Source organism: Rhinolophus sinicus, linkage group LG05 (assembly GCF_036562045.2).
Source record: "Rhinolophus sinicus isolate RSC01 linkage group LG05, ASM3656204v1, whole genome shotgun sequence".
NCBI classification, from domain to species: domain Eukaryota; kingdom Metazoa; phylum Chordata; class Mammalia; order Chiroptera; family Rhinolophidae; genus Rhinolophus; species Rhinolophus sinicus.
In genome coordinates this window covers 86,625,425-86,652,487 of record NC_133755.1, presented here as the reverse complement: position 1 = coordinate 86,652,487, position 27,063 = coordinate 86,625,425, and the positions used below count along the sequence as shown (strand labels likewise).

The following is a 27,063-nucleotide window of genomic DNA, read 5'->3' as shown; positions in this document are numbered from 1 at the left end:
TGAATCATGAATTCAGTCTTTATTTTAAAATGTCAAATAGGGTTAACAGTACTCTATTGAACAGTTTTACTTCCATATTTAAGAGCAAGCACCTGACTACTTCAGTTTAGTGTAGCAGTTATCTGGATCTTTAGGTATTACAGTGCATATTTTATTACAAATTGTTTCATTTTTCCTCTATACTACAATAAAAGCATTGGACTGACCCTTTTTGAAACTATGTATTATAGGGAAGTTGTATATGAATTTCACTTTAGGATAGATGTTTAAATACCTCCATGCTATAATAAAAAGGGTCTTCTGAGTCTGACATAGTTGAGAACCACAACCTTAAACTAAGTTCTTTGAGGGAAGATGTATGATTTTTTACAGCACCCTACACCAACTAGGTCCTCAATATTTTATTTCACCTTGTTGCAGTTTCGATTTATGCTTACTCAGAAGCCCTTATTTGCTCTTCCATTCTGGAAATCTCACTTTTGATCCAGTGTACACCCTCATGCAGGCAACTTGGGTAAATATGATCTAAGGCAGTGGACTGGTTCCCTTTCCAATTATTAGAGACAAGATTAACCTTTTGCTAAAGAACAAAAGGTTATTTACTTTCACTGGACAGTGTTGGTTCATACATGACACCTTTGGAATCATGGTGGGCATCCTTAATCACAAGTATTATTAGCCCAAAAAGAAAATGCTGAGAATGACAGGCACGGAAAGATGGAAGGAAACTGAGGTTCTTGATATGTCTGAACCCATTCTAGAACCTCTGAAGCGCTTGTTACACTTGTTTTTTTCTCATTGCCAACAGCAAGCATCCTTGCTAATATAACTCTCTTCACAAGCAGTTGTGTTACTAAGTAGTTTTTATGTATATTATACACAATCCTGGTCAGAATACTATGTAGGGGTGCCGTGACTCTCAGCCACTAATTTAAATGACTTGTATTATAACTGAGTCCTACGCTTAGCTGTGTAGGGTTCATGGAGACTGATTTTACCTTGACAGTAACCTACAATCTTGTTGTCCAATTGTGGGAAATAAGAAAACTTCTTGTGCTCAACTCCATCCTTTCAAATCACCACTTCTCAGGTAAGTTAATTTGGAAGTTAAGTGAACTGTCCTAATTCCTAGTAAAGCCTGGTAATACAATATATATATTTTTAATGCACATAAAAATGAATTGAAGGAATAAGCAACGTCTATCTTTTGGTAAGTTTTACTTAGCAAGTAGAGAAGGCTTCTTTCTGTGGAAATAAGGTTTAAATGACTGAATTTATGAATCTAATAACCTGCCCATTTGACAATTCTGTACCCAACATGTGAAACCGGTCTCCATTGGTTCCCACAACTTACTTTTTGATATTTGGCCTTTCTTCTCCTGTGTACTTTTTCTCCCTCAATCTTTTATTCCTTATTTACTTTCCTCTTCCCACTTTTCCCATACTTCCTTATCCATCAAAACTACCTGCCTAGCAGGATATATAGAATCACGTCTAGTTTCAGTTCAGAATGAGCCTGCAAGCTCCTTCAAATTCTTACAGTACTCTCTGAGGGCAGCTTTTTTCTTCTTTTAAGAAAGAAAATGCTGGACAGAAATTTACAAATTAAACATAGCCTTATTTAAATATTTATTTTATTTCAGTCTACAAGTACTGCTATTTGTTCGATTTGCTCACATAAATCCATTCCATCCAAAAAGAAAATGTAAATTGCTTTCAGCTGTGTAAGCACAGTTGGCATGGCCTCTCCAAAGGTCTTCCACTAGATCTACGGAAAACCTAAAGATAGTTAAAACTACCAACTGGACGTTCTTATTCTTGGGGCTGGAAGAGAGTTTCAAAATCGGTTTGGTTTTTTCAAACCCGTCAAATGTCAATCATGGTAGGGAAGACCACTGAGCTGACTTCCCATAACTAAGTTACGTTATCACTGATGGTCATTTATCCTAAATGATTACTGGCATCTGGAAGACCTTGGGGTAGGGGCTTTCTGTAATACAAGCACAACTCACATAAGACCAACTGGGCATCCCAGAGAGGCTGTGTGCTACACACTTCCTCCACTGCTTCTTGCCTTACTGAGGTACTCAGGCCCGCGAGCTGAGAGAATAATGCTCAAACTCACTGAAGGTTTAACAACAGGAGACTAGGGGAGGAGGTATTGTGAGGTACTAATTCTAGCTAAATACTAAAAATGATGAAATCTTGGGTACTTGAGCCTATTTATATTGCCTTCAATTCCAAAGTTATTTTACACATCTAGCCTGCTTTCTTTCTCACAGGACAGTTGGGAGGATTAAATGAGATAAAAGTATGACACAGCCTAATCCAGTGTCCACCATCCAGTAAATAATTTCCCATCTTCCTCCCCATCCCAAAATAAAGAGGTTAGTCCTTGAATCTTTGAACTCTGAAAACACTTTATAAACAACAAATTAGTTTTTCTATCAGCATCGTTGTCAGCATAATTCTGAACTGCTCCCAAGAGTGTCTCCTCTTTTGTAAAAGAAACACTTTATACTATTTGAAGTCCACATAAAGTTTCATTTTTGTTCAGTGTTCTTTACTTTCCATTGTGAAAAGTTATTTCTGAGGAACTGAAACCCCAGAAGGTAACCCAAACAAAAACATGTTAAATGGTTTTTTTGAAGATGATGATTCAAAGGCAGACTGGTAAAGTCATAGAAGGAAAATGCAGCCTCTGAAGGGAATGATTCTAATTATCACCTAAAAAACTAATTCTATACAACTACACTCAAGGACATAAGATGGAACTACTTTACTAGAATGACTGAACAGATAGGTGAAAAACACAGCTGAAATAGCAAAGGAAAATGGACTTAAAACTAATCTGAATTGAGACAATGAACCATCAGTCCTAGATGTTTCTGTTATCTGAATATCTTGAATCACATTATTTCCTTTTTTATCTCCCACACTGTCTTCACTGAAATCTCAGCAGTATTTTCACAGAACTAAATAATAGTTATCATTCCATTTGGATTCAAAATTTCAATCCAGTAGCCATCAGGATCTTGAATAAATGCCAGGCCTTTCATTTTACCTGTAAAATGAAATGATTTTCATTATTGAAGACTTTTTGAAAAACTTAAAAGTTTAAAATATATTTTTTATTACTTCAAATTTTAATTTGCATTTTAATGAAGTACATTATTTTTTTTACAGTTTTAACTTTAAAAAACTGTATTGTTATTGTTGCCCAAATGCACATTTTTCAGAATGAATAGCTGGAAACAACTCTCCTGAAATAAACTATAGGACTGGCTACATCTTTTAGGTACCAGGTTAATTACTTCATCTTCATGATATCACTTTATGTTACCAGTTGAGTAGTCACAGAAATTGTCTTATTTTAAAGAGGAAAAAGAAAATAAGGAGGTGCCTGAGGGAGAAGGAAGCATGGCACAGCCAAAAGACTCAGATGCTTGGATCATACAAACTCTTTAAAGACTATTCTGTGTATTCCAAGCTCTACCAATTCCTAACTGGGATTGAAAGCCTAGTTAGTAATGCTACTGGGAAAATGACACTGATAACCTTGGCTCTTGTCTTCTTGAAGGAAAGACTTCAACCAAGAGACAGAAATTTGTGCAGCAAGAACAGCAGTTTATTAGTAAAAGCAAGTATCCAAGGCGTGGAGTGGGCTGACCCGAGAGGGAAGCAGCCTGGCCTGACGTTGTGTGAAGGCTTTTATTTCTATGGGTAGAATTGCCTCCCCCTCTCCCCTCTCTTATCCATCTTTCCCCTGAGGTGCCTAGTCCTCTGGCATTTAGCAATGCATTTCTATGATTCAGGGGCACGTGTAAACATATCCCTTTGATTTAGGGGCATGGGTAAATACATTCCTTTGGTTTGGGGGGATGTGTAAACACATCTTTGGAGTATGTGAAAACCTGGAGTCCTGTTGGGCTAGTAAGGTATTACTGAAAAACAGGATGAGTTCTCTGCTCCTCTGACTTTTAACAACATATCTCTTTGATTTAGAAGTACGGTCAGCTTGGAGTCCTGCCGGGCAGCTGCCAGGGGTCTTGACCCAAGTAGGAGCCACAGCAAGGGGCTTTCTAATGGGGCTAAATTTTTTCTTCTCCTGCTCATTTCTGTCAAGCTACCCTATCAGTAGGTCTAGCAGTAGAGTTGTTTGCTGAAATGGAAAAATGTGACCTCAGAAATTGGGGTCTGGCCTTCCCCTCTGTTCACACTGCCTGTGGACTGTAACGGCTAATAGATGCAGGAAAAAACCCTCTGAGACCGAAGTAACAAGAATTTGAGGAACATAACCATAATACAAACAATGGATTATAGAGTCAAACAGAAGAATAAATGTTAGACCAATGGACCAAGAACCATTAAAACACATAAAAGTGATGAGGAATATGAAATATAATGAAATAAGAATATTAAAGAATATGAAACAAGAATATTAAAGTAACAAGGAAAAATTAGGACACAAAATTATAATAGCTGAAATTAATAAAGCAATAGACGAGAACACAAAAGATGAATATCAAATGGATACATGTGAGGAAAAATTAGCTAACTAGTATGCTAGTTTGAGGAAATCTCCCGGAAAGAAAGCCAAGACAAAGAAATAACATATAAATAGCTTCCAGAACAAGAGAAGATAATATACAAAGGAACACAAATTAGACAGCAGAGTTTTCAGCAGCAACACTGGATGGAAAAATGAGACATGGAATTCTATTTGCGAGATTGAAGAAAAATAAACCTCATTTTATATTCAACAAAACTGTCATTCATGTATAAAGGCATGGTTCTCAGGCATACAAAGTCTCAAAAGTTTTGCTTCACAAAACCTTTGAAAACAATTTTGGCTGAGGTACTTAATAAAGGGACAGAAAAATCTAAAAGATGCTACAAGAGATACATGGAGAAAAGGTGATCAAATACTTTGGTATATTTATTATCTTTAAAAAGAGCCAAAGCCAAAGAAACAAGAAAAATTAATAATATCCCAGTCTGGGAAATAGTAATATGAAAGGAACAGATGGGAGCAAGTTCTTTTCTTATTGGGGAGGATATCTGGATATTTCAAATGAAAACTGAAATAATAAATTATGATGGCAGAAACAGATCTAAGTAAAATAAATTACATGTAATTTCCAACAAAATCTGGATATATACAATTTCAAGAGACATACTTAAAACATAAGGACATGCAAAGCTTGTAAATGGTGAAAAATACCAGGCACTTATTAACTGAAGAGATCTGGTCTAGTTAATAGCAGATAAAACAGACCTTAAGGAATTTGTTTTTGGGTGGCTAGACAACACCTGAGACAGTGAAAGCTGGTGGCCAATGAGAGAATGTGGTAGGGTCTAAGGGTGGGAACAGGAACTTGTCTTTGATGGTGCCTCATATCCTGTGTCTAGTCCCCTGTGAGGCCACCCTAGTGTCTGTCTCTTCAGTTCCCTAAAATAAGCAGATACTCTTCCAATAATTTCCCTTCTTTCCTTAAGCTGGTTGAAAGAGACATCTTCAAAGCTGCTTGCAACCAAAAAGGTTTTACTATAACAGTACCCTCTCTGTGGGTGCTTAGTAAATGTTCTATAACTAAAGAGAAGCTTGAAGAAAACAAGTAGCAGACTGACCATCATCAGGTTTCTTCACAAATTTGACTCCCAGTTCTTCAAATCTTTTACAAGCTCCGCGTACATCAGGAACAGCAATTCCAATGTGACCTTAGGTGACCACCCCCAAAATAAGGCAGAGAAAAGGAAGAAATCATTACAACAGGGCAGCCAAGTGCCACAAGTGGCTTCCCACCTAGTATATTTCAAACAGAAGGCATCCAAAAACAGACTGTATCAAGTAGGTTCATAATCTATAATATGTGAAAGAATAAGAATCATAGTGTAACTGGCTGGGTATAATAAATTAATTGCTCTGAATTATAAATTATTTAAAATAAGCCCAATATTGGTTCATATATAGTTCAATCTGTTAAGAATAACCACACCAAAAAAGAGTGATCATTTACTCATACTTAAAAGGTTTGTGGTTGACATTGACAACATAGCAGCAAATTTAAGCCTGTAATCCTGTTGTCTTGATTGAAGATTTTAAATCAAGGCAGAAGTATATACTAGCAAAACATCAAGATTATTATTAACCATGGTTTTTGTTTTGTTTTTTTAATTAGAAAGTCTACTGGAAATACTACAACACAGAGACTGAAAAGTAAAATCACTGTGAGTAGATATAAAGTTCAGACTGCGACTCTGTGACTAAACAACTCCTAAATAAAATTATATGTGCAAATAAAAATCACGATACTCCTAATTAATTGATTATACTTAATGTTTTAGATTTATTACAAATCATAAACATGCACGCAGTGCAAAATCACACAAATCCATATCCATACAAACAGGCAAACATACCAAATCCTCGAGGGTCTGAATTGCCACTGTGGTAACTCTGGCTCTCATCATCTTCAGTGCCCCAATTGCTACAAAAGAAAACATAATTACAAGTGACCTGTAGAACAGATATTCTGAAAACAAAGTTGCAACAATCTGTCTTTGAAATCTTACCCTGTATATAGGATACTTAATATACTTGGACTAATCTCTGCTACCTTAAATATTAAGTTTTCAACTACAGAAATGGCAAACAGGCAAAGTATGGTTTTAACTAGATCCAGGCATCTGGATAACGATAATAACAATAATAATAGCAATTATCATTTATTGTGTTGGGTACTCTACATTTCATTAAATCCTCATGACAGCTCCCTGGGCTATATATTTGAGCATCTCCATTATAAATGAGACTGTCACTTACGGAGGAGATATAACTTGTTTAGGGTTGCAGAGCTATTGTAAGAGCCAAGACTCATCTGGTTCTAGGTCTGTCTGATTCCAGAACTGTTTTGAATCAGGGGATACACTAAATCACACACCCTGAAACAAATGCTGTTTATTAGTGGTTAACGAGTGCACAGAAACAACATACAAAATAAAAAGAAAGAAGGGGGAATACCTATTTCAACATTTTTAAATGTTGAAATTATAAAGACCTTAGTTGTAGCACCTAAACATTTGTTAGCTATAGTTTGGCAAATACCTTGCCATTTCAGTTAGGCTCTCTATCTAAAAAGCAAATGATCTCACTTGCCCTTCCTGTACCACAAGAATACGAAGACCCAAAAATCCATGAAAACACATTCAAACATATTGTTACAAATGCGAAGTGACTAAGTAGACCTGGTCTGAATTAGGTTGGTAAGGGAAAAAAATGTAAAAGAAAACGAGCTTTTAAAAAATGTAGAATATATAAAAGGATAAAATTTTATACTCACTGTGTCAGTTCAAGTGTAGCTTTTCTGGAGAATACCCATGCTACTTTTTCATCTTTATCTTTTGGGATGTCATTTTTATCCTCATAAGCCAAGAAGTAGAGTGAAAATTTCATAGTGGGAAAATCTAATTTTTGTATTAGCCTGAAATTAAACAATAAGCCTGAATCAATTAACAACAGGAAAAGTTGACTCAAACTAAAATCAGAACTTGAATGACAGTATTCAAGTTCTGTTAAGAATAACACCTGTGTGCATGGAGGCTATTTTCATAGGAAAAGCAGGGGGAAAAAAACCGAAAAAAAAAACACCTCATTAAGAAACCCTATTCGCCTGTAAATATCAGTGAAATAAAAAAATTTTTTTTAAATGTAAACATTTGTAATTCATCAGTTCTTTAAATAAAATGAAACTTAGTTGGAATTATGGTACTTTTTATAAATGGCCAAAAGAAAATTTAATTTTTTGAAAAATATAATGCATTCCTTTATTGTTCTTTCAGATACATGGCATTCAGTTAAATAAAATAAATTTCTTGAGTTCTTACTATGCCAAAACTCCTAGGAAAAGAAACTGAGGCTAGGCAGTAGGAGATAAGGAAGGACAGATGACTATCAGAAGGCGTGAATGTCAACAAAGCGGCTAACAGAATCAAATCCTGCAGGAAGGTCAAACAAGACTGAGACTGAGAACAGACAGGGAAAGGTCTTGTGAGGGCAGTTGCCAGTGCGGGCAGCGGAAGCTGGGCTGCCCTGGATGGGGAGAGAATGGGAGGTGAGCAAGTGAAATAACAAGCGTGATCTACCTACGTAGCCGGTCAGTGATGACGGGAAGGAGGGCAAGAGAGCAGAGGGCAAGAATTATCCTAGAATAGAGAAGAGTTACACTTTTCTTTGGGCTGAGGGGAAAGAGCCGGTGGAAAAGGAGAGACTGATATGAGAGTGTGAATGACTTATTAATCCTGAGGTTTTAAAAAAATTAATTGAAGTTATGGCCTATAAAGTGAGTTCAAAGTGCATTAAGATTATTTTGCAAGGAGTAGGGTAGAATGAGGATGCATACAATACAATTTCCTTTAGATTGTTGAGGACTAAATGCTCCAAGATGACCGCATTCATAATCAATAAGAGGGAACGATTCAAGCATAGCAAATGGAAAGTGTCTGGAGTTCTGTTCCAAACCTTTTAATTATCACTGCTATGTGCTATGCCTTGGCCCACTAAGATCTATGCACTGGCTTAGCACAAATAAGGTTTACTCTAATATGTTCATAATAAAGTATAAACACCTCAAATACTGCAGTCCTGAAAAGCGATCTCCACACCCACCAAAGCAGACCGCATGAGCCTTGAGGACCAATTGGATAGGAACTGGAGCACATGAACCGTTCATAACTTGCTTTCCTCAGCTAAGCATATCTTTCATATAATGTCAAGGCCGCTATTCGGGGGCTCTTTGAAAATAAGGTCAACACTGGCATCAACCAGACCGAGATTCACATTCCAGCTGTGCCACGTGCCCACTGTGGAATTTGGGTATAGTAACTTAATGTCTTTAAGCTTTGGTCTCTTCCTTCATCTGTAAAATGGAGATATGAGCTACGTCATAGGCATGCTGTAGAGATGGAATGAAGAAAAATGTCAAATCCTGACAAAGGGCAAGTGTGCAATAAATCTGTTTTTGTCTGTGCTTTAAATGTGCCATAAATATATAAAAAACTAATTCTTCTGGAAAAAAATTACAAGAGACTGTTAACAAGCAGTTATCTTTGGGGAGAAGAACTGGGAGAGGGAGGTTATCACTTTTCGTTTTGTATGTTTCTGAACTGGTCAGATTTTCTAAAACAGACATACACCATATTAATTGAATTTTTCTCAGTGTCAATGGAGGTTATCCAGATAGTAAATTAAAAATCATTCTAGTCTTTATATTATCAAAAACAAAGAAAAAAACCTCAAATCAAGAAAAATAAATGAATATACTTTAAGAATTATAAGATCAGTGGATATTACCTGTTCAGCAAAAGAAAACACAGCCTATAAATATGGGACAGATGGCCAGTTTTCGGTAAACTCATTCATTTTCTAAGTAATATGTCTTTATATGTATGTCTTTTCTGAAGTGAACAAGAGGCTATAAAGGTGGCCATAACACAAAAGGGTCTGGACATATTAAGGATTAACTGGCAGCTTCCGGAGTTAGAGCAAATACAAGTGTTGGTGTCTTGTTGCCGAGTGAGCCTGGCTGAAATACAGAAGAGGAACCTGACAGACGCCCTGGACAGGAAAGCCTAGTCCTAGACTCCTGGCCAAAAGGACTTTTGTGACTTATGAAACAAACCTGAACACATTTTTAAAAAATAGATCTAAAAACATTCCCTATACTTGCAAAGCTATGCATTTAAACATTGCAGGCGCCAGTAAATAGTTTACTTACGTCATTCCAAGAATTCTAGTATAAAAATCCAATGACTTCTTAGGATCCTTAATTCGCAGCATGGTCTGCTGCAACAGAAAATCCTAAGGAGAAACAGTAGCTATTAAACACCTTTAAGTTTCATCACTTTTTACGCACATTAATTGTGCTTTTTGTAACAAGATGCCAAACAGTCCACCATTGTAACATAATGTTTAAGAAAGCAACTTTGTGCCCTCAGCCTGATCACCTGGAAACAATTCCTACACCTATTGCCTACACCTGCCTATGGCTCTCTGCCCAAGGGTGTTTTCTGGTCACAAGAGCAGGCCCCTGGGTAGGGCAGGTCCAAAGTGCCAGGGAGTTTATACCCTCAACCAATAATGGATAAAAAAAACCCGGCTTCCTTGCCCCTTATTGGGACAATTCTGAGGCACGTTCCACAGTCCCTGAGGCTTCTCAGCAGCAATGACACCCCGCTGCTCAGTGGTAATCCACTGTGACACAAGTTTTATTGCCTCTGTTCCCTACTCCAGAGATTTCTTTGACTACCTCCCAAATAAACTACTTAAACCAAACCTTTATTTGCAGTCCGCTTTTGGATGACCCAAACTAAGGCAGTGACGTTACAAATAAAGAGTTTAATCACTCACATTTGTTGAATGAATACATAAACACCCTTCCAGATCTATTTATTGGTAATCATAGCAAGGAGTTAAAACATCCCAGACTCCTAAATAACTAAAAGGATAAAAAGCTACTGTCTCTAACACCATTGTGCAACTGTTCAATTTAAAAACCAGGAAACAAAACGCTTGACTTGACTGATAAAAGGGTAGAGAGTGTATTATTAACTCAGGGCATTAAATTATTATTAGCATTAATTCTTTCCTAGGGGTCTGTCATCATCAGATTTGACTTCATTAGGTACAATAACTATGCCGTATTACGACCTATTAATAAGGTATTAATATCCCAATTTTATAGATGAGAAACATACTCAGGGTGATTAAATTAATTGTCCCAACCTTCTAAGTTCAGGTCTCCTTCTATTATCGGTACCTTCTTGACCACGAGTCTGTTAACTACGCTTGTGCTTCCTAACAGACCTTTATTCTTGTTTTACCCACAGACGGGCAAAACAGGCCTGAAAATTCTGAACTCTCGCTTCACAGCCACGCAGACATCTCTCCCCTATAACTCACATCATATAAAATACAAATATAGTTGATTCATTCAGCATCATTAAGAAATTACATTTTCGTTTTGCTAAATTTTTAAAGTAACCAAAACGTACTAGTTTCATTTTAAGCATTAAAATTCTCATTTAAAACAAAGAACGACTTTATCTTAGTAAGCCGAGCTTAATGAATATAAGAACAATTCTTCATTCACAGTTTATAATCCTATATAAGGCAGTTGGCTCTGGAATATTTGGATGGCATCTCTCAGTCAAGTGCTGTGCTCCTGAAGGTCTCCGTTTGAGAAAAGCATCTCCTGATATCCAGGCACTCAACAGCCACTTGCCATTAAGCCTTGGTTTTCTGTTGGACATAGTTGCAAATACACCTACAACGTCGCTTCGTGACTGTGATGAAGGGACACCAAAATAAAAGCAGCAACACCCATTCCACCTCACACTCTTGTTTAAGCAGAGTTTAAAACAAATGAGCACTACACAACAGCAAATATTCTCCTCTCCCGGCTAATGTGAGTGACTGTGGCTTCTCTACCAGTTACAGAGAGTTTGCTTGAGGAGGCTGGCTCTGGGCCAAAATCCTGTGTGAGCGGACCCCAAGCAATTACACCAGCGGTCCCTGGCAGGCCTCGGGGGGGTAAGGGGGGCGGACAGCTTGCTTCCTCACACCAAACCTGGTGCACTGCAGTCTCTGGAGGGAGCTGCAGGCAAGGACTGAATTCTAAAGATATTCTAGTTACTCTATCAAACACTAGATGCTGCTTTGAGGAATTTTGCAGATGGAATGACAGTTACTAATCAGTTGACCTTAAAATAAGATTAACCTGGATTATCCAAGTGCTTTCAATGTAATCATATGAGTCTTCGAAAGCAGAAGAGGAATCAGAAGAGACGGAGAGATGGTAAAGAAAGTAGAGAGGGTGGCAGAAGAGGAAACCAGATCTCAAGGATGAGAAGGATCCAATGTGCCACTCACTGCTGTCTCGGACATGTGGGTGCACATGGGCAACGAGGTAAGGATGCCCCCCAGCTGACAGCAGGCAAAGAAACCGGCACCTCAGTCCTACAACTAAAAGGAACTGAATGAGTCAATGTATATGGAATTGCTTTTAGTATCTCCTTACTGTGTTTCTGCTGTCTGCAGTCTGTAGTGCTATCCCCTATCTCATTCCTGATGTTGGTAGTTTGTGCCTTCTCCCTTTTTTGTCGGTCTTGCTACAAGTATGTCACTTTTATTGTGTTTTTTTTTTATAAGAACCAGCGATGTTTAACAGATTTCTATTTTCTGTTTTCAATTTCATTGATTTCTGCTCTTTTTTATTTCCTTCCTTCTGCTTACTTGGGGTTATTTGGCTCTTTTTGTAGTTTCTTGAGGAAACTTAAATTACTGACTTGAGACTTTCCCTCTTTTCTAATGTATGCATTTAATGCTATACATTTCCCTCTTACCACTGTTATCTGAGATTCCTTTTTCATTTTCAATGTGTGTGTTTTTCAAAATTCTCTTGAGCATACTCTTGATCCTTGGATTATTTAGAAATGTGTTATTTAGTTTCCAAGTGTTTGGAGATCTTATTATGTTTCTGCTATTGATTCTAGTTTGATTCTATTGTGGTCGAAGAACACCCTCTGTATGAGATTTCAATTATTTTAAATTTGTTGAAGCTGGTTTTAGGGCACATGACACGATCTTGGTATATGTTCTGTGGGCACGCGGGAAAAGTGTATTGTTATTGTTGGGTAGTGTTCTATAAATGTGGATTAGATGTTGAATTTGAAATGTTGATGGTGTTGAATTTGTCTATGTCCTTGCTAATTTTCTGTCTAGTTCTATCGGATGGCGAGAGAGGAGTATTGAAGTCTCCAATTATAATTATGGATTTGCCTATTTCCCCTTTTTATTACGTCAATTTCAGCTTCACATATTTTTGCAGTTCTGTCAACTGGTGCACACACATTTAGGATTGCTGTCTCTAGGTGAATTGCCACTTTTATCATTATATAATGTACTTTTCTATATATGATCATTATCTTGCTCTGGAGTCTACTTTATTTGATATTAGTATAGGTACTCCTGCTTTCTTTTGATGAATGTTTGCATAATATGTGTTTTTCCATCCTTTTACTTTTAACTTGCCTATCATTATATTTGAAGTGAGATTCATGTAGACAGCATATAGTTGGGGCATGTTTTAACTTAATTTTTTCTTTCATTTTAATTGAGATGTCATTGACACATAGTAAGTACAGTATAAGTTTAAGGTGGACAGCATAATGACTTGACTTATGTATTACCACAGTCAGTTCTATCACCTCATATATAGATGAGCTGAGGCATGTTTTTAAACCCACTCTGCCAACTTCTGTCTTAATTGGTATATTAATATTGAATGTAATTATTGAAATATTAGTACTTAAGTTGGCCATTCATTTTCACTGTTTTCTTTTTTCTTTGCCCTCCTATAGGTCACTGGAACACTTTTTTATAACTCTAGTTTGATTTACCTAGAATGTTTTTGCCATGTACCTCTGTATCGCTTTCTTAGTGGTTGTTCTATGTGTTCCGTTATGTATAAGTGACTTATCACAGTCACTTGGTGTCATCATTTTATCAGTTTGAGTCAAGTATAGAAACCTAACCTCTCTTTACACCCTTTTACTCTCTCCCACTTATAACTGTGTTAAAATATTTCCACTGCCAGGGTTGGGGCAGAATTTCAGGTTTACCATGTTTCTCCACCGATACAGCAAGGTGGGAAAAGCTTGTTACTTCCTGGCGAGATACAAGTTCTGGCTCCCTACTCACCTTTTCCTGGTACTACCCTGGGGAGATAAGAAAGTCCTGGGCAGAATGGTGGTAGAAGACATCAAGGCCCAGAAAAACAGTTTCAAAGGTTTCAAAGTAAGATGGGAAAGTCGTGGGCAGTGAGGGACACACAGCAGAGGACCTCAAGGCCAAAGAGAACAATAGCTGACAGAAAAAATGTAGAGAAGGGAACTGGGCGGGAGGGGCTACCACATCAGACTGCAGTCAGGAGGGGCCCAGTCAGCTGGGGTAAACAACTTAAAGATTATAGACTCAAGGACACACAGTCTCCAGCGCAGTTTAGCCTGGGGGGCATTCCACTTTCGGATCCCCCATCTCTACGGAGAGCTGTCCTCTTGCGCTTTTGCAATAAAACTGTGTATAGCTTTAATTTACCTCTCTGGTCCGTGTCTCCATTCTTGGGCGGCTGCGAGACCTGATACCAGACAAACACATCAAGATCCATATATCATCCTATGTCATTTGGGGGCTCGTCCTGGATTAAGGAGAGGTAAACATTATCTTTGCCTTTCTACCTGCCCACTCACAGGCCTTCATCATTTTCGTCTCTTTCTCCTGTCACACAAACATTGGGCGTCCGTCAGCCAGTTAAAGGAGACTAGCATGGCTGCCAGTCTCTAAGATTCTGAGGACAGGTCTTCTGGGACCGGAGGCGGCTGATCGCGATTTACATCGGGAATATCGATGGGCTGCCTGCCGCTCGGCCGTGGGGACTGGAACGTCCTCGGCACACTACTTGGACTGCTCCCTCCCAAACTGCCGCTTTCTTTTCAGCCTTTCCTGCTTTTGACGTTTTGTGAGACTGGTCCGGGCTCTTTCCCCATTAGACTGCCTCACCCGCCTGACACATTATTCCCAGCAATATCTAAGGTAAGAAAATGGACCTTTGCCTGTTCCGTACTTCCTTAGTCACCAGGGACCTTCTCTTCAAACATCTGGCAGAATCTCTCCTCAAGTCCCACTGGGAACTCGTCCAGGCCCTCAATCGTAGGTGGTGTTGTCCTGAGGTTCCCACCCAGCACCTCTGGTGTTTCTGTTCCTTGGCCCATTCCTACCGCTTCAGCAGCTTTTGCCTGGTGGCTCACGTTCACTTAGGCCTCCATCCAGGGGGGCCCAAATATTTCGCTGCCTTTCTCCTATACCTGTTTTTGCCATCCCTCCAGCAGTCATCAAGGTCACCTCCCATATCCCTGATTTTCTCTACATCAAGGAATCCTCTTTGAGGCCTTTTGGTACTTTTGTAACCTTTTCCTCAGCCCCTATCCAGACTGGGATTCCCTAGAGTCCCTCTCCCCCAGTCAGGTTCCCTTCCCCCAGGTCTGGGCCATTTACACCCTCATCACCGTTCTCTTCAAACTGAGTTGCTTCTACATAGATCGTGCCGTCAATTTCTGGTATGCCCAGAGTCGGGGCCTCCATCCATCCATCCACCCTGAGATGGCCCATCGTCAGCCATGTATTATATAGGTCTCTGATCATGGGGGTAGGGGAGGACTCACTCGGGGTGTGGGTCAGGCGGCCCAGGTAAGCATGACTAATCCTGGCAACCTGCAGCCCCCCACCGTCTAGCTCCTGGTCAAGCAGCGGGTTAGACCCATGGAACTAGGGGACGCCCTAGGCAGAGTAGTGGGAGAAAGTGAGATAAAGGGACTCCTTTTCCTCTTCTTCCTCCTTTTCAGAATAGGCAATCAGCCCTCAACCGCCTACACCCCTCTGAAATGCATCCTGAGATATTGGGATAAATTTGACCCCTAGACCCTGAAGAACCGGTGTGTAATATTCTTTTGCTCTATAGCGTGGCCCCAATACAAATTAGAAGATGGGGAGACCTGGCCTCCTGAGGGAAGTTATCAATTACAATACCATAATACAATTAGACCTATTCTGTAGATGGGAAGGTAAATAGTCTGAAATTCCATATGTTCAGGCTTTTCTTACCCTGAGGGACGATCCAAACTTATGCAAAAAAATGTAAAATTGACCCAACCCTTTCAGCCCTCCACCAAGCCTTTGGACAGAACACTCCCCCTCACTTGAGGTCTAGTTACAGGAACAACATACCCACCAGAGGTCTCTCCTCAGGCCTCTCCCCCACCTCTCCCCCTGCAGAGCCAACTTATCCCTCAGCACCCTCTATCTGTCCTCCTTTCCCTGGACCGCCAGTCCCTGGCCACTCCACCCATAGAGCAAATGTCTTGCCGTTATAAGAGATGCCAGGAGAATTCCGCCCGGTCTGAGTCCAGGTCCCTTTCTCCCTGCAAGACCTCAAACAAATAAAGGGAGACCTAGGAAAGTTTTCAGATGACCAAGACAAATACATAGAGGCTTTTCAAAACGTAACTCAAGTTTTTGAACTCTCAGGGAAAGACACCATGTTAATCCTTAATCTGACACTTACCAGCTCTGAAAGACAAGTGGCTCTACAAGCCGCTGAGTGATTCGGAGATAATCAATTTTTAATACACCATAATGAACAGCCAGGACGGGATCCTGTCAGGGAGCCCTTCCCCACAGGAAAGCAGGCAGTACCCACCAATGACCCCCAAAGGGACCCTGATACTGCCATGGGAAACTGGCAGAGGAAGCACTTTCCGGCATGCATCTTGGAAGTCCAGAAAGGGTCCAACCCATTTCCACGTACCCCCTCCCCAGGACTCTCAGACAACTTAGGGGTTTTCTTGGCATTACAGGATATTGCCGTCTATGGATCCCTGGCTATGAGGAAATAGCCAGACCTCTGCACCAAATAATCAAAGACAAATAAGAAGCCAAGACGCACCTGACGCTCTGGAACCCCCGAGGGCAGGCAGGCTTTTAACTTCTTGAAACAGGCTTTACTAACCACCCTGGCTTTGAGCCTCCCAACCAGAGGGCCCTACAACTTACATATCACAGAGAGAAAAGGAATAGCACTGGGGGTCTTAACCCAACAAAAAGGGCCTGCCCAACAACTGGTAGGGTATTTAAGCAAGGAGCTGGACTTGGTAGCTCGCGGGTGGCCCACCTGCCTCCAGACGGTTGCAGCAACCGCCCTCCTAGTACTGGAGGCTCTCAAACTCACCCCACACTACATTCGGGAATTACTAAACACTGAAACTAGCCAGCGGCTCACAGATACTCGTCTCTTAAAATACCAGCCCTGCTGCTAGAAGGCCCATCACACAGATCGGGACATGCTCCTCCTTAAACCCTGCCACCTCCCTCCCTGAGGATGACACGGAACTCACATACGACTGTCAACAATGTTAGCACAGACCTATGTGGCCAGATGGGATTTGCCCCGAGAAAACCCAGAGTGGACGCTCTTCACTGATGGGAGCTCTTTTATAGAAAACGGGCCTGCCAAGCTGGCTATGCCGCAGTCACTTTGCATGAGACCATAGAAGGAAAGGTCCGACCCCCAGGGACCAGCGCTCAGCCAGCTGAACTTACTGCCCTCACCTGAGCCTTGGAACTAAGCAAAGACAAGAGGGCTAACATGTTTACTGACTTCAAATATGCCTTCTTAGTTTTACATGCCCATGGAACCATCTGGAGAGAAAGAAATTTCTTAACAGCCACTGGCTCTCCCATCAAATACCATCAGGAGATTAATCGTTTACTCCAATCAGTACACCTCCCCAGAGAAATGGCAGTCATACATTACAAGGGACACCAAAAGGGAAATGATGAAGTTTCTGAAGGTAACCATCTAGCAAATCAGGTGGCCAAAAACACCGCCAAACTAGCTCCCGCAATAGCTCCCCTAGTCTGGGATGGGTCGTCAACACATATCAGGCCCCAATACACACAGGAAGAACAACAGTGGACGAAGGAGACGGGCTACACTTATCTGCCTACAGGATGGCTACAAAGTGAAGATGACCGTCTCCACCTCCCAACAGCAAATCAGGGGAAGGTCCTCAAAACCCTACACCAGACCTTCCATTTAGGGCGGGACAAAACCCTACAGATGGCTCAACCGTTATTCACAGGCAAAGACATTTGCAGAACTATAAAAACCATCCTTACCTCCCTGTAAGGTCTGCCATAGAAACAACCCCCTAACGCATCTTCAGACACCGAGGGGAATACAAAGGGGAGGACTGGCATCCAGGGAAGGACTGGCAGTTAGATTTCACCCACATGCCCGAAGCAAAAGGATATAAATATCTCCTAGTATGGGTAGGCACCTTCACACATTGGGTTGAGGCCTTTCCCTGCCGGACTGAAAAAGCTATATAGATAGTTAAAGCTCTAATCACAGAAATCATACCCAGGTTTGGTCTCCCCACGTCCCTCCAAAACAACAATGGACTCTCTTTCAAATGCTTGGTCACCGAAGGAGTCTCTAAAGCCTTGGGAATAAACTACCATCTCCGCTATGTGTGGAGACCCCAGTCCTCTGGCCAGGTAGAAAAGACCAATGACATTATTAAAAGACATCTGCGAAAGCTATCCCAAGAAACCAGCCAAAGATGGACCATCTTGCTCCCTATAGTTCTCCTTCGTATTCAAAACACCCCCAACAAACGAGGCCTAAGCCGTTTTGAGATGCTCTATGGCAGGCCCTTCCTACCAAATGACCTACTAGTAGACCGTGAAACCACAGAATTGATCCAGCATGTTACCTCTCTAGCCCAATTCCAACAGGCCATCCAACAGATATCAGGGTCACAACCCAGAGAAAAAGGCAGCCCGGTTTTCTCCAAGGGATGAAGTGCTTATTAAAACCCTTCCCTCTTGGTCTCCTAGTCTAGATCTGGTCTAGAAAGGGCCCTACACGGTAATCCTTTCCACTCCCACAGCAATTAAGGTGCCAGATTTCGACTCCTGGATCTACCACTCTCCAGTCAAGCACTGGACACCTACAGATCCCAGCCCTGAATACTCCAGCCCCAAGGAGATCTGAAAGTAATCCTGTGCCATTTAGATAAGTGCCTGGATGATGGGACTTAACCCCACAGGGACGATAGTAGGGGGTTACATTCCCCTAATACTGGCCTTTTTCTTCTTTCTGTCACTCTCATCTGTGCTGCCCTAGACCTAACACCCCTTCCCTGTCACGGTCTCTCTCATGGGCAGGCTTGAGCTTGGAATTGAGTTGTATCGTATTCTTAGGACTCATTCCAGCAGTCCTACAAAACCTCCCTGGTCCAATGAAACCCAGACTCTGGCTTGGCTTGATAAGGTGAGCCTTAACACTTTCGCCACCTTTCTGCTTTGCCTTGGAAATGCTATCCAAGTTGCATGCCCAGAGTTATTCGCCCCTCTTCCTCTTTCTGCTCTCTTCAGACCCTGCATCCTCAATCTGCTCATTCAGTTTATCTCTTCTCACCTAGAAACCATAAAGCTACAAATGGTACTAAACACAGAGCCGTGCATGGACCTCTAAAACCCACACATCTGCCACAGACTGCTAGACCACCCTCTGACCAACTAGCCCACTGCCGGCCCAAACTCCGCCCCTTCTCTGTAGGAAGCAGCCAGAGCGGTCTTCGCCCCTTCCCCTAACCGCAGTCAGGGTTAGGTCATCACAGGGGGGATTGAGATTGGAAAGTCATAGGCAGTCAGAGACAGGACCGCGGTAGAGGACATCAAGACCCAGAAAAACAGTTTCAAAGGTTTCAAAGTAAGATGGGAAAGTCGTGGGCAGTCAGGGACACGCGCAGAGGACCTCAAGGCCAAAGAGAACAATAGCTGACAGAAAAAATGTAGAGAAGGGAACTGGGCAGGAGGGGTTACCACATCAGACTGCAGTCAGTCAAAGCACCAGCCCAGGTCAGGAGGGGAAAAGGAGGGGCCCAGTCAGCCCGGGGTAAACAGCTTAAAGATTATAGACTCAAGGACACACAGTCTCCAGCGCAGCTTAGCCTGGGGAGAATTCCACTTTCGGATCCCCCCTCTCTCCGGGGAGTTTTCCTCTTGTGCTTTGCAATAAAACTGTGTATTGCTTTAATTTACCTCTCTGGTCCGTGTCTCCATTCTTCAGCGACTGTGAGACCTGATACCAGACAAACACATCAAGATCCATATATCATCCTATATCACTGGCAGGGGGGAAGTTGGGTACATTACAGCCTGGTGGGTAGGAGGCTAGGTTCTCCGTCAGCCTTTCCTGGCATAGGTGAGGCTACAGCCATAGTTTTTTCTATAGTGTTTGGTTGTAGCAGAGTACTTATTGTCTAAAAGTCTAATAGGAATACTGCCTATTTCCTGGTTCTGTGACTAGACAGGGCAGGTTTCATTGGGTTTTTTTAGTCTACACCCATTATTGGCATTTCCAGGTTGCTAGCTTCTTCAGCTCCAAGTCTGGCCTATCTGAGGCAAAAAGAAAACCAAGGAAACTTACCATCATGTTGTTCCTGGGGTTTCAAGGTTCCTAGCCAGTCTGCCTTCTTCTTTCCACCTTTCAGAGTCTCCCTATGTTTGATTTCTATATAATGTCCAGAGGTTTTAGCTGTACTTAGCAGGAGGAATAGGGAAAACTATGTATACTCCATTTCCAGAAGAAATCTCCAAATGGATTTTATACAATTGCCCCAAAATGGGATATGTTTGGTCACTGTACGTCTGATTTTAGCATATATCAAAACTTGTCAAAAAATGGCAAAAAAGTTGCTCGCCTTTGTGTTTTCTACCTCTCAAATTCTGTTTGTAGTGACAAAGACACTCATTTCTCTAACACAGTTACTAAGGAGCTTTGTATGATAGGACACCTTACTCAAAATCAAAATCAAAATCTCTATTGCCTCTATCACCTTTGGTCTTCAGAGAAGAGAAGTTTCAAACTTAAGTTTGGCATTAGCCAAATTTTCAGAAACGTTTAAATTTCTTTGGCCTAAAGTGTGTGTTTTGGCCTTAATAGCAGTGATGCCAACTTCCTTTGGAGCCCAGCCCATCAACACTCTATCCCAAGGAATTTTCAAAGGTGTTGCATCACCCCCAGCCAGGGAGTCTTAAGGCTCAACTAAATACTCAGACTCACAAGACAACTCTAGGCTGAAAGGATTTCAGTCAGGAAAACACAGCTTGTCCAGTGATCTTATAACACCTCCAGAATGATCTGGCAGTATGAGGTGTTCCTCTTCAGCTGGAGTCCTTCAAGAAGTCTAGACAGCTCTTGTGCGGGGAGAAGGTCCACCCCGGTGTAGAAACCCTATGTACCACAGGAACCAGTATCTCCAGGAGCAACTCCACAGGCACAGCTTCCAGAATCTACACAAAGGATGACTATGAGTCACTACATTCAGGGAAGCCCAAAGCTAGGGCTTCCTATTAGGTATTTAATAATTCTCCCTTTCCAGATGCAATTTACCAATCGAGTTATTTTTACCATAAGCAATATTCCCAAGCAACAAACACCATTCTTTATTGTTTCCTGGGAAACAGAGCTAGAGTTAACCAAAGGTCAGATTCTCATCAAAGGGGAAAGGGCTTAACTCTTTACTCCCAGTGTCTTATCTCCTATAAAACGAAAACTAGTCAAGTTTCGTTTTTTCCTGACTTTTCAAAATCACAATTGCCTTCGGTGAAAGATCCTTTTGGAAATACACACGTATCTGAGGGGGACAAGATTGTTTTTACTGTGTGACAACAGGGACACATGGTTGATGTACAGTATGATGCGATATATTTTTCTCTTTACGACCTTCTTCCTTCTAGTGTTACTTCCCCAACTCAATCTGTGTCAGAATGCAACAAACATTCCAGAAAATAGTTCAGCCACTCCCTTTCCATTTATTCTATCTTATCTAAATTTGTTTCATGTGGTCCTTTCCTTCTCACTCTATAAGGCAGCAGCCAACAACATACTTTAATTTCCCTATGGATAAGCGACACAGAAAAAGCTAAAAGACACAAAGGAAAGTATTTCTTTTTAAATTTAAAAATGACCTGTGATATTAGTAAACACACCTTACATCAGATAAGAGAAACAGGAAAATTCTAGAAGCCCTCAGTAACATGAGGCCTTTCAAATCTCATGCAAAGGGAGAAAAAAACACGCACAAGTGTGAGAGAAATAATTATTCAGAGGCAATATGGTTCAAATGCTGACTCAACCACTGTTACCTTGAGTAAATCATTACTTTTCTTAAACTTGTTTTCACATCTTTAGAAGGGGGTTAACTATAGTTCTCAGCTCCTAGGATTGAGTTGAAAAGTAAGTGGGATAACGCATGAAAGTGCTTAGCAGAGAAAGTGGTTAGCATGGCGCAGAACAAACTACTTCACTCATTATTGTTCTTTCTGTTATTATAAAACACGCCCAGAGGTTCTACTGTCAACTACTGCTTTTGATTCTCGAACTGCATTCCCCAGGCCAAACCTCTAACCTCAGCTCTGGACTTAAGTCTTCACGAGCCTACTCATCAATTCCACCTGTGTCAAAATATTAAATTGATCACAGCCAAATTAAACTCTTTCCTATATCCAGAATCCCTTGTTAGCCCAAGTCAGATACCAGGAGTCTTCCTAGATTCCTCCCTCTCCACTTCTCCGTAATCTAATCTAAGTGTCCCGTCAACATGACTGCTTACACCCCTCTGGAATCTTTCTCCTTGTCTTTCTAACGATCATTACCTTGCTTGTGTCTTCATTACATCCTGCCTGGGCAATTGCAATAGCCCCCCTGGTCTCTCTGCTTCTTGTAGGCTTATAATGGAATCCAGAGTGATCCTATAACACTTCCAGAATGATCTTTCTATAATGAAAACCCAATTGTGTAATTTCTGGGTTAAGAATCAAGTCTTCAGTGGTGCCGCACAGCTTTTAGGAGAAAGTCCTAACAGCAAGCACATATGATTGACGCATAGTTCTCTACCTTCATTGTTTGTCACCACTCCCCTAAAGGGGTAATCTCAAACATTTTTTATTTCATACCCTTGTCAGTTAAAAAAAAAAAGCATGCACCCCCCCCAATAAATGTGTATTTATTTTAATTATGTACAAGTACAATATACCAATAAAACATATATTATAAAACATATTTACCAAACAGAAATCTTTACAGGGTTTGAAAAACACGAGAACATAATGGGAGTGCTCGTATTTCCTTTGAGCATCCCAGCGACTGTTTGGTGTACCTTCCCCTCAGGTCCCATTGCCTATAACTTCAGTCTTGTTGTATTACCTGTAATTACCTGCATCCGTTCCCCGATGTTATTGTGCCTTTATATATACTATGATTCTTTCTGCCTAGAACAGTCATTTGTCCGTCTGACCATTATCCCTCTTTCTTCCTCCTTTCCATTCTTTCTTCCCTTACCTCTGCTCCCAACTCTACCTGGCTACCTTATTTGTATCAGGTAAAATTCAGCTTAAATCTCACAGACACGAAAAGTTTTCCCCGACCTCATTGTCACCTACCACTCAGATGGGATGGGACTCCAAATTACTGTACCAAAGAACACTGATGGAGAGTAAAAAGAATGAATTTCAGATTACCAGTTGGGAAAAGAAGTATTTGGCCTCATGAAGAAAGTTAGCCAAGTAAGACTGCACAGAACATGGTGCAGCTATGCAGTTTTTGGTCTGGCTTTATGACAGACATGCAAATGATCAAAAAGCAAGTTGTCCCACCAGCACTGCTCTCTCCTTTCCAAAGCAGGCCCTCTTCACTTATCTCTCTTTCTGAAGGAGGCTTTTAGGTGTCCTCATCACCTCCAGGCTTGGATCCCTCCAACCTATTCAACAGAATGCTTCAAACCCTTGAATGGTTCCTCATAACCCATCTAAGGCCTGACAATTAAGCTTGCGAACTCATCCTAGAAAAAGTGTGACATACCTCATTTCCGAATATCACTACGGTCACCTTCAAAGAACTTCCCTTGGGAAGCTATGAACCGACACCAGTGCCTAGTCCACCCTTCAAAGCAATTTTGGAATTCTTTCTGGAATGGCCACCAGAGCTGTCATCATATTACCCTTGATGTCCTGAATGTCATCAAAATATCTTCCTTTCAATTTTTCCTTTATCTTCGGGTAAAGAAAGAAGTCATCATTTCCAGATCAGCTGAGTAGGGAGGGTGTTCCAATACAGTTATTTGTTTACTGGCTAAAAACTCCCTCACAGACAGTGTTGTGTGAGCTGGTGCATTGTCATGATGCAAGAGCCATGAATTGTTGGTGAAAAGTTCAGGTCGTCTAACTTTTTCACGCAGCCTTTTCAGCACTTCCAAGTAGTAAACTTGGTTAACTGTTTGTATAAATCCAGTTGGTATAAATTCATAATGAATAATCCCTCTGATATTAAAAAAGGTTAGCAACATCGTTGCAACAAGTTCGTGAACTTAATTGTCAGACCTCATATATAAAATCCAACTTCCTTAGAAGTAACACTCAAAGCTCTCTTCATCAGCTGGCTCCAACCTACCAGTCTAGTCTTCTCTACTACTGCTCCACTGCTTAGATGACCTGAATTTCAACCAAAACCACGTAAGTCCTCTCTCCAGAACAGGTACCACACTGCATCTTTCTGCCATCTCACATTTTTGCTCAGATGTTTCCTCCACCTAGACTGCCCTCCCATGTAATCCTGTCTCCCATGTGGTATTGGAATCCCACCCATCTTTCAAGGCATGGGCCTACCCCACCTTCTGCCTGATGCACTCCTTGATCCCCATAGTTGAAATACAACCTTGAATTATATCACTTTTCACAGTTTAGAGAACATCAGTGCACTTTATCCTCATAGCAACTCTCTTTCTGCTGCTTTTACAAATTAAGCCCAAGTGCGCACCTAAAATCACTGCAGCCAGTGACAGAATTGGGGATTCAAATGAAGGTCTTCAGGCTCCAAACATCCTGTGCACACACCATAACAGATGCCACCTTCAAAAATCTCTACCTCCTGTGCTCCCAGGGTGCTTTATACTTTCAACAGCACATTAATCCCAGTTCCATCTTATGTTAATGTTGTTGTATGTTTGGTGAATGGACCTCATCTTGTTCATCCCAGTATCCCCCAAACTTTCTTCACATATAGCAGGTGATCAGCAATCAGGCTGAATTTAATTCATTTAGGTTTTTCACTTTCCTTCATGCCAAGTTCCAAAATTAGTGCCAAAGGCTGTAGTCCAAAAGCTAAGTAGGGCGGAGGCTGGGACTATGGACTCCTACTGGGCAAGTTACTACTGTGTTTCCCAGAAAATAAGGCCTAGCCAGACAACCAGCTCTAATGAGTCTTTTGGAGCAAAAATTAATATAAGACTTGGCCTTATTTTACTATAATATAAGACTGGGTCTTATACTAATTTTCGCTCCAAAAGATGCATTAGAGCTGATTGTCCGGCTAGGTTTTATTTTCGGGGAAACACGGTATGTGCCAGAGTCTTTTTAGTTGTAAAATGGAGATAATAATTATGCTTTCCTGGTAGGGTTGTTGTGAGGATTAAATTAAATAATGTACTTAAGACAACAACCTAGGGTGTGGCACACTCAATGTATACCAACTGCTAGTACGAATTCCACTTTATGTTCCCTATATGGTACATACTTCAAGAGCCAAAAATTACTGGTCTCAACATATGAACTACTCCCAATCACCAAGAGTAATTTAGATTATAAAGAGTGTAAATTAAGAATGCAAGGAAATGTATTTAACACATTTTATAAAGATCTCCCTGAAATCTTTTAATAGCCCAGTACATAAAATCCCCAGTTATCTGGGAAATTGATTTATAATGAATGACTCTGTATTATGTGAAATAACTAGGTATTACTATCAGAGGCTATAAAAGTAAGATGGGGTGAAAGGATATATACATACATATATACATAGGTAGATATAACAAATTATATATGTATATATAGTCATATACATATATTATACTATCTATTATACTATCTATGTGCATATATATACATATTAGGTTGGTGCAAAAATAATTGGTTTAAAAGGTTAAAAATGGCAAAAAATGCTATTACTTTTGAACCAACCAACCAACCATATATATATATATATATATATATATATATATATATATATTTCTTCCCCCTTAATTTTGCACTAAGATTTTTCCTAGGCTAAGTACCAGGTGTTAGTCAAACGCTTTAGCAATCAGAGGTGTATGACTCTTTGCCCTGAAGGCAAACAGCAAGCAGGACAAAGTCATCCACCCTTCTTAAAGGGCCGCATAAAGTACATTCAATCCTCAAGGAATTAAGAAATTCCCCAGTCTAATGAATAAATACAAAGGCGTTCACTGACACTGATGAGTATACCCTCCCGGTGACTGCCGCGTCTAACCTTGACAACGCAGAGAGGCACCACACCTGAATGAGTTACACTGACTCTTGGTACACAGACATGTTAAATAAGCTGGAGGAACAAAAGCCTTCATATGCAACAGGTCATTCCTCTAGTGGATCTGCAATGAGGCGATCGGTGAAGATACTTCTAAGATTACTTTCGGATCTAAGCTCCATGAGTCTGTCCTGGGAACCACCACGCACAGTGAGGACAGAAGTGTGGCCGTGACCACAGTAAAAGCCAAGCAAATGCGAAACGCTGGGCGCGGTTAAATTCGGAGCGATCAACTAGTTTGAAGGAGTTAAGCCTGGGGCCAGGGTGGTTACATAAAAATGATCCAGGCTGGGAGAGGCCGGCAAGGATGGGGACTTCGAACCTGGGTTGGGAGTTCTGAAATTGTTCTTTTTATCCGCCACGGTTATTGACCCAGGGAATACACCCACCCACAGACAAGGGATCTGACCCTGGATTAGTCGAGGCTTCCAGTTACCATCCCAAAATTAAGAAGTTAATGCAAGTTGGGTTGCAGGCTTTGAAGCAACCTAAAGAAATGGATCCTCTCTCGTATCCCCCATTGGACACCATTAGCCCTCTTCCCAGCCCACTCCGGCGCGCCCAGGGTGGGCGAAGCTGCAGAGGCTGTCAAGTGGGGTTCGAATCCAGCCCGAACTGAGCTCGGTGATCTGCCCACTCCTAGAACCCCAATCGAGCCACGCAAGGCCCCGACTCGGGAGAAATAGGTTCTGAGCCCACCTTAGTGCTGGGATCTGGGTCCGAGCAGCAACCGAGGGCAGCCTGATCGGTAAGGCCGCCAGACATGGGCTGCGGATCTGCCATGGCCGCACTGCTGTATCACTTTCGACCGTCCTCAGGAACGCCGCACCCGCTCTCACTCCGCCGGATCCTGCGCTGCCCTTACTGTAGCTACAGCTCGTCGGTGTTGCGGAGCCTCTGACTTCCAGCCAATAGCTAAGCGTAGAATAAGTTGGCTCTCTGCCGATTGGGTCCCAGTGAGTCAGCGCCTCCAGCCACAGGGCTCTGTGCCCTAAAA

General features: G+C 41.2%; 1 protein-coding gene across 1 annotated transcript; it reads right to left on the bottom strand.

Moving 5' to 3' along the window:
- Nucleotides 1-27,063, bottom strand: GLO1 (glyoxalase I). Its single transcript, XM_019751555.2, has 6 exons — nt 26,766-27,063; nt 9,777-9,859; nt 7,344-7,484; nt 6,424-6,491; nt 5,632-5,721; nt 1-3,064 (listed from the first exon to the last, which is right to left on the bottom strand). Exons 1-6 carry the CDS (start codon nt 26,847-26,849, stop codon nt 2,976-2,978), a joined length of 555 nt encoding a protein of 184 aa, XP_019607114.2. The 5' UTR covers nt 26,850-27,063; the 3' UTR covers nt 1-2,975.